Source organism: Rhinopithecus bieti, unplaced genomic scaffold (genome assembly GCF_001698545.2).
Source record: "Rhinopithecus bieti isolate Rb0 unplaced genomic scaffold, ASM169854v2 scaffold_4666, whole genome shotgun sequence".
Classification (NCBI taxonomy): Eukaryota; Metazoa; Chordata; class Mammalia; order Primates; family Cercopithecidae; genus Rhinopithecus; species Rhinopithecus bieti.
The window spans coordinates 820,845-829,497 of NW_016804530.1; the positions used below are offsets into that span (position 1 = coordinate 820,845).

The 8,653-nt window shown below is 50.3% G+C and overlaps 1 protein-coding gene and 1 long non-coding RNA gene across 4 annotated transcripts in view; both read right to left on the reverse strand.

Moving 5' to 3' along the window:
- Positions 1–4,338: 4,338 nt before the first annotated feature.
- The window catches only part of LOC108527614 (uncharacterized), a 68,386-nt gene continuing 64,071 nt past the window's right edge, over positions 4,339–8,653 (reverse strand). For 2 of the 3 annotated variants that reach the window (XR_001884860.1, XR_001884858.1), the window contains exon 3: positions 4,339–4,953. This is a non-coding gene — a long non-coding RNA (uncharacterized LOC108527614). The remainder of the gene's footprint in view (positions 4,954–8,653) is intronic. The other variant, XR_001884859.1, reaches the window with a different exon arrangement.
- On the reverse strand, positions 7,033–8,429 carry LOC108527612 (uncharacterized). The gene is given in 2 exon segments (XM_017868996.1): positions 7,033–7,720; positions 7,722–8,429. Coding segments are annotated over 2 exon segments (840 nt in total). The 5' UTR covers positions 8,279–8,429; the 3' UTR covers positions 7,033–7,437.

Sequence of the window (8,653 nt, forward strand, 5' to 3'; positions counted from 1 at the left end):
TCATCTCACCAGGATCCAGTCTTTCAGTCTATAAAGTAGGGATAACAGGGCTAGGCACAATGGTTCACAACTGTAATCCCAGTACTTTGGGAGGCTGAGGCAGGCAGATCACCTAAGATCGGGAGTTCGAGACCAGCCTGACCAACATGGAGAAACCCCATCTCTACCAGAAATACAAAATTAGCCAGGCGTGGTGGCGCATGCCTGTAATCCCAGCCACTCATGAGGCTGAGGCAGGAGAATTGCTTGAACCTGGGGGACGGAGGCTGCAGTGAGCCAACCTCCGTCTCCCATGGCCAGCCTGGGCAACAAGAGCAAAACTCTGTCTCCAAAAAAAAAAAAAGTGAGAATAACAGAATTTGCTTACAGGAATTTGGGGAAATGTGTAGTTCTGGCCTTGACTGAAGACCTCTACCTTTCTCTGCAGTAGGTTCATAAATCAAATCAGAGCAGACAATTGGTGTCTTTAAAAAACTGTATTTATCAAGGCCTCTTCTAACTAAGGGTTCAAGGCAGAAATGAAGATTTATTGAGTATTGGCCAGGCGCGGTGGCTCATGCTTGTAATCCCAACATTTTGGGAGGCCGAGGCAGGTGGATGACTTGAGGTCAGGAGTTCGAGACTGGCCTAGTTAACATGGCGAAACCTTGTCTCTAGCTAAAAATTAAAAAAAAAAAAAAAAAAATTAGCCAGACAGGGTGGCACGCACCTGTAATCCCAGCTACTTGGGAGGCTGAGACACCAGAATTTCTTCAACCCAGGAGGCGGAGGTTGCAGTGAGCTGAGATGGCACCACTGCACTCCAGCCTGAGCAACAGAACAAGACTCTATCCCAACAAACAAACAAACAAACAAAAAGATTTATTGGAGTATTTAGGTGCCAAGTAAGGCACACTGGATCATGTCCATAGTTAACTCGTGGGAACAGTTCGGCTTGCGCATTATCTCAATTTTGTGGGTAGTAATTGTGCTAAAGGAATAGTTTTGTGGTCTCTAAACCGAAATGCCTGACCGCCAAGTCTCCACAGCGCGCCTCCATCAGGAAGACCTTCAGGCACTTCTGGACATTACCTCTTTCTCTGTAACATGTAGCTGATTTTCTTCAGTTGGACAGTCGGCTTTCACGTGTATGTGTGTGTGTGTGTGACCATGTTTCCTGCCCCCATGTCACCAGCGATACCTTGATTCTCTCTCCTTCAGGTAATCAGGCACAAAAAAGAAAATCCTGGGGGGTGGGCGTGCTGGTTCACGCCTGTAATCCTAGCACTTTGGGAGGCTGAGGCAGGGGGATCACTTGAGGTCAAGAGTTCCAGACCAGCCTGGCCAACATGGTGAAATATACTCCACTAAATATACAAAAATTAGCCGGGCATGGTGGCCCACACCTGTAATACCAGCTACTCTGGAGGCTGAGGCAGGAGAATTGCTTGAACATGGGAGGCAGAGGTTGCAGTGAGCTGAGATCGCACCACTGCACTCCAGCCTGGACAATGAGAGCTAAACTCCGTCTCAAAAAAAAAAAAAAAAAAAAAAAAAAAAAAAAAAAAAAATCCTCCCAGGTTAAAGTATAGAAATACAAACAATTACATATGAGGACTTTGTTTTTCCCTTTTTGTGCCTGATTAATGAAAAGAGTGTTAAAGTCTCTGCTAGTGACGCAGAGGCAGGAAACATGGCCGATGATAAACTGTGGCCCACTGGATCCCTGTCAGGCCCTGAAGACCACGGCACAGAGGGGCTGAGATAACTCAGACGGAGCAGGGAGGCAGGAACTGCTGAGCCTCAGCCTCCTGCAAGATCCTCGTGTAGCTGAAGGAGTTAGGCCTTCGTGTCAGGTGGAGGATTTGCCCACTTCTCCCAGTCATGAAGGAAGCCCAATTGCTGAGAAAGAAAAGAGGTCCAAGGTGCTGGGAAAGAAGTTGGCTGTTGGAATCTGGGAGACCTGCGCTCAGTTTGGACCATACCCTTCACGAGTGCAGGCTTGGATGAACCCCCTAACTTTCCAGTTGGCTCACCTACAAACAGGGGGCAATGGCTGGGTATAGTGGCTCACATCTGTAATTCCAGCCCTGTGGGAGGCTGAGGCATGAGGATTGCTTGAGGCCAGGAGTTTGAAACCAGCCTGGGCAACACAGTGAGACTCTATCTCTACAAACATTTGTAAAAATGTTCTGGGCGTGGTGGCATACCACAGAGTCCCAGCTACTCCAAAGGTGGAGGCAGGAGGATTACTTGAGTCCAAGGCATTCCAGACTGCAGTGACCTATGGTGACAGTACATGCCAACCCTAGTGACAGAGACCCTGTCTCTGAAAAAACAAAAGACAGGGGCAATGATCCTACCCTCAGAGAAAGGCTGTGGGGGTTAAATGAACCTCTGGCACTGTTCTCCCAAAGCCAAACTATCAGCAAGAGGAGACCTTGAACTTGAATTTGTGTCTGTCTGGCTCCAAACCAACTCCGTTCATGCTTGAAGTGCCATGATTGTTCAAGGAATGGTCTTGTTGCTATTGTTATTAAGAAGCGCAACAGCCCAACATTGAAGAGAGCAAAGGAAGTGGGTTGGCTTCACATGCCTTCTAAGCAAGACTGATCAAGGCTAAAGGCGAGTGGGGCAGAAACTAGGGTGCCTCATTCCTGTGTTTCCCTCCATCACCTCCTCCCATCAGGTCCTCAATAAAGCCTGGCAGCCTGGATTTGTGCTGAAAGCCCTTGGAGCAGGCAGAGGTACCCATACAGCCCTGCTATTCAGCATGCTTTGGGCCTTCCTCTCCCTTCCCTATCTGTTCTTTCCTCAGTTTCCACGGCAGGAAAATGAAAATCATCAAAGTGTCTCATAGGGTTGTTGTGAGGATTCCAGAGGGTAAACCAAGGAGTGGTCTCAGCACCATGGCTGGCACAGTTAGTGCTTAACAAATTTGTTATTATTATTATTTTGAGACAGAGTCTCGCTCTGCTGCCCAGGCTGGAGTGCAGTGGTGTGATCTCCTCTCACTGCAACCTCTGCCTCCTGGGTTCAAGCGATTCTCCTGCCTCAGTCTCCTGAGTAGCTGGGATTACAGGTGTGTGCCACCACGCCCGGCTAATTTTTGTATTTTTAGTAAACACTGGGTTTCACCATGTTGGTCAGACTGGTCTCAAACTCCTGACCTTGTGATCCACCCACCTCAGCCTTCCAAAGTGCTGGGATTACAGGTGTGAGCCACTGCGCCCTATTATTATTATTATTATTTGTTGTTGTTTTTGAGATGGAGTCTTGCTCGTTGCCCAGGCTGGAGTGCAGCAGCATGATCTCAGGTCACTGCAACGTCTGCCTCCAGGGTTCAAGCGATTCTCCTGCCTCAGCCTCCTGAGTAGCTAGGATTATAGGCACATGCTCCCCCCCCCAGCTAATTTTTTTTTTTTTTTTTTTTTGAGACGGAGTCTCGCTGTTGCCCAGGCTGGAGTGCAGTGGCCGGATCTCAGCTCACTGCAAGCTCCGCCTCCCGGGTTCACGCCATTCTCCTGCCTTAGCCTCCCGAGTAGCTAGGACTACAGGCGCCCGCCACCTCGCCCGGCTAGTTTTTTGTATTTTAGTAGAGACGGGGTTTCACTGTGTTAGCCAGGAAGGTCTCGATCTCCTGACCTCGTGATCCGCCCGTCTCGGCCTCCCAAAGTGCTGGGATTACAGGCTTGAGCCACCGCGCCCGGCCATCCAGCTAATTTTTTGTATTTTTAGTGGAGATGGGGTTTCATCATATTGGCCAGGATGGTCTCTGACCTCAGGTGATCCACCCGCCTCAGCCTCCCAAAGTGCAGGGATTATAGGTGTGAGCCACCTGGCCAAATTTGTTATTATTATTAATGCCCTGTCCCTGACCTTGGGGAACTGCGAAACGTGTTGGGAAAAAGAATACTTTTTTGCCAGATGTGGTGGCTCAAGCACTTTGGGAGGCCGAGGTGGGTGGATCACTTGAGGTCAGGAGTTTGAGGCCAGCCTGACCAACATAGTGAAACCCTGTCTCTACTAAAAAATACAAAATTAGCTGGGCTTGGTGGTGTATGCCTGTAATCCCAGCTACTTGGGAGGCTGAGGCAGGAGAATCGCTTGAAACTGGGAGGCAGAGGTTGCAGTGAGCTGAGATTGGCCACTGCACTCCAGCCTGGGCAACAAGAGCAAAACTCCGTATCAAAAAACAAAAAACAAACAAACAAAATCTTTTTAATGACATATTTTTATAAAGCAGTGTGTAAAATAAGACCCAATAATTAAAAAACAAAACAACAACAACAACAACAAAAAACCCAGAAATATACATATGTAGAAAAAGACCAGAAGGAAATGTTGTCAGCACTTGACTCTTGGTGAAATTACAGATCTTTATTTAATTTTTCTTCTTTGTGCTTTTGTGTATTTCCTACATTTTCCACAATGCACATAGCACTTTTACAATCAGGGAAAAACAGTAACAACAAAAAATGCAACGTAAATTCTGAGAGGAGCTATCACCTGCATTTGGGCTCTTGGGGGGATGGTCCAGGGGAAGTGGATTTAGCACAGCCTGGAAGATTGGGAGAATGTGAACTAGGGAGGGGAGCCAGGTGAAGCCTTTTTGTTCCTTGGTTTTTGTCTGTCTCCTCTAGACTACGGGTTCCTTGAGGGCAGGATCTGTGGTCTGGCTTGTTCACTGCTGTATCCCTAGCATCTTACAAAACAAAAGCCTGGTGCTTAGTAGGTAATCAATAAATACAAATCTAGTGAATGAATACATGACCTTGACAGCTCTGCTTAGCCTAGGAGACAAGGATGTTCTCAGTTCGCTGTCCAGCTGGTCTGCTGCCAAAACGGAGGTGCACGGTTTCCATGGCAACAGAAGAGGGCCCGACAGGCCAGCAGCAGGAGGCAGATGCAGGGATTGTGAGCTCTGCATGTTTTCAAGGTGTGGCCTAGAAATCGGGAACATGGCAGTAGGTTCTTTCAACAGATGTTGAGAGAAAAAAAGCTTCATAAATACGGCTCAGTTGTTCACCAGGCAGGTTTGTCAAGTCAATCAATGAAAAACTCAGGCAAGTAGTCGAGGTCTTTAAAGGTGACATGGGAGGCTCTCAGTGTTTGAAAGGCTAGGAACTCAGGAAAGTTTGGTTTTAGTCTAGACTGACTAAGGGTATGATCTTGGGCATACCTCTCTGGGCCTCATTCATAAAATAAGGTTTGACCAGCACTAAAATTATTTATAAAAAGACATGTGTGGTAGGAATGTAAAATGGTGCAGTCACTGTGGAAGACTCTGGTGGTTCCTCAGTAAGTTATACATAGAATTACCCAGCAATTCCACTCCTAGGTATACACCCAAGAGAACTGAAGATAGGCACTCAAATACTTGCGCACAAATGTTCATAGTTGCACTATCCATAATAACTAAAAGGCCATTAATGGATGAATGGATAAAGGTAGTATATACATACAATGGTGTATCATTCAGCCAGTCATAAAAAGGAATGAAGTATTTATACATGCTACAACATGAATGAACCTTGAAAACATTACGTTAACTGAAAGAAGCCAGACCCAAAAGGTCACAGACAGTATTGCATAATTCCATCTAAATAAAATATCCAGGCCGGGCATGGTGGCTTATGTGTATAATCCCAGCACCTTGGGAGGCTGAGGTGGGCAAATCACCTGAGGTCAGGAGTTCAAGACTAGTCTGGCCAACATGGCGAAACCCTGTCGCTACTCAAAGTACAAAAATTAGCTGGGCATGGTGGCATGAGTCTGTAATCCCAGCTACCTGGGAGACTGAGGCAGGAGAATCGCTTGAACCCAGGAGGCAGAGGTTGTAACGAGCCAAGATTGCACCACTGCACTCCAGCCTGGGTGACAGAGACTTCGTCTCAAAAAAATAAAAAATAAATAAATAAATAAAATACCCAGAATAGGTAAATCCATCGAGACAGAATGCAGATTGGTGGTTGCCAGGGGATGGAGGGAGAAGGGAATGGAAAGTGACTTACTAACGTGTATGGAGTTTTCTTTTGGGATGATAAAAATGTTTTGCAACTCGACAGAGGTGCTGGTTGCACAACATTGTAAATGTACTAGGTGCTAGTCAATTACACACTTTAAAATTGTTAACTTTATGTCATGCGAATGTTACATAAAAAAAAAAGACATGTTCTGCAAGCATGCCTTTTCGCCTGAAGTTACATAATGGATTCCTGGGAGCCTGAGAGATGGGCAAGACTGAGAGTAATGGATGAAGTGGAGAGGTTACTCCCACCCCCACAATCACACTGCCAAGGCGACATTTGGATAAAAGCTCCCAGGTGGGATCAGAACGGCATCTGGACTGTCTCTGGCCACTTCCCCAAGGTGGGATCCTGGGCCACCCTGGCTCCTTGACCCTCAGGCTGCCTATCTGCAAAATAGGGCTGATGCACGTTCCGTTTTCCTCAGAGCACCATGGATGAGGGTCCTGAGAGCACCCTATGAACCCACCTTCACAGGGTGAACCCGCTGGATGGGGCCAGTCATGGCACCCTGTTTTCTAAGCACAGCAGGCAGAGAGTCAGTTCCTGGTTCAAGTGGAGCCATGGAAGGGTGACAGGTTTCAGAAGCCACTGGTGAGAAAGGGGTAGTTTTACCAGTTTGAATCCTGGCTCCATCACTATCTGTGTGGCCTTGGGCAGGTTACTCATCTTACCCAGTTCCAATGGTAGAACGGGAATATCTACACCTACTATGGAGAGACGATGTGTGTATACACTGGACACTCAGAGCAAACCCTTCTTTATCTCTCTTTTTTTTTTTTTTGAAGACAGTTTCACTCTTGTTGCCCAGGCTGGAGTGCAATGGCGCGATCTCGGCTCACCGCAACCTCCGCCTCCCGGGTTCAAGCGATTCTCCTGACTCAACCTTCCGAGTAGCTCGGATTATAGGCATGTGCCACCACGCCCGGCTAATTTTTTATTTTTAGTAGACACCGGGTTTCTCCATGTTGGTCAGACTGGTCTCGAACTCCCGACCTCAGGTGCTCCGCCCACCTCAGCCTCCCAAAGTGCTGGATTACAGGCGTGAGCCGCCGCGCCCGCACCCTTTCTCTTTTTGGATGTTCCCAGCAGCTCTCTCAAAAATAAAACATGCCAGTTCCCAAAATCCGCCCAAGAAAGCTGTGGCTCAGAGAAGGAGTCACTAGCCCAAGGTGACACAGTGAGTCTGGGCTTAGGATACAGATCTCCTGGCTCCATGTCCAGGGAACTTTCTTCAAGCCTCTAAGCCTCATTCATTCTCTCCAACAGAGTTTGGCATATACTATGCCATAGAGCGGAGGTGTGCAAGACAGGTGCTGCTGTCCCCGTGTACAGGTTAAGAAACAGTTTAACTGAATCTCAGGGAGACCAAGTGACTAAGCAACAGGACACAAAACCAAAAGGCAGAGGTCTCGATTTTGAACTCGGATCAAACGCCAGGGCAACCCCCGGAAGCCTCAGGGCGCGCGTGGCTGGGCGCGAGCTCGGCGCGTAGCGGTGGGAATCCCGAGCGGAGTTGGAAGCCGGGCCCGTTCATTTGCATGCTAATACCCAGAATGCTTTTCCCCCGCACACCGCTTCTCTTAATGGAAGCGCTCAGTTTGGAACCGTGGAAAGTTTGGAACACATACTTCGCTCCCTGTTTGCAACTGTGGGAACTTCCCGCCCGCACACGCGGCGCCTGCTGCCTGGGGCTCTGCGCCAGGCGGCCGCCAGCGCTTCCTGGGAAGGCAAGCCTTGGTGTACAACTCTAGCGCGGTAGCATCCCCGGGCGGGCCGGGGACAAAGCGCCGAGGCCTGGCGGCAGGGCCCATGACCAGAACACCCGGCGTCTCACAGGGCTGCGGGCGCTGGGGATGCTCCCGGCTTGCAGAGGCCCGAGAGTGTCCCCGACTCCTCCGGCACCCCCACTTCCCCGAGAACTGCTGGGGCTTCCGGGGATCCCTGCCCCGTCCATCGCCCTCATATTGTCGCCTCCCGGAGCTGGTGACTTCACGCTCCCCGGGGACAAAGCTCGGCGTGCTGGGTTTGGGGGAGAAGCTGGACGCTGGCCTCATCTCCCCAGCTCTTCCGGGCGCGCAGCCCATCAGTTCGGTCCATGTACCGGGTGCAAAAGGAGCTCCGGAGGTTCGGCCTGTCTCCGGCCAGGACCCCGGGCCCTCTCTGGTGTTTGAAGCAGGGAGGCGGTCGCAGGCGACTTCTGGGGATTTCGCGCATGAAAGCGGGGCTCCGAAGGGTGGACGACGCCCGCTCGACCTGCGAGTGCGCATCGCAGGCTGGGGGGCCTGGATCTGCACCCCTCAGTTCCTGCCCCCCCCACCCCTGCTAGCCGCCACTCTCAGCGGGCAGGGGAGGGGCAGTGGGAGCTGGTTTGCTGGCTCGGCGCTTCGTTTGCATTGGTCCGGGGGGGCTGCGACTGCAAGCCCCGGCCCGCGGGCGGTGGGGAGGGCGGGGCGACGGGGGCTCAGGCTGCTCTAGCATTGGCGGATCTTGCGGGAATGGGGCGAGGGCAGGAAGCGGGGAGCAGAGCTGCGGGGGGGGTGTGTATAAATAGGGAAGGGGGACGTGCATCCTCGGCTTGGTTGGTGGGGGGGGGGCGCTCGGCACAAAGAAAGTGTAAAGTTGCAGCGCGGGGCGGCCGGGGG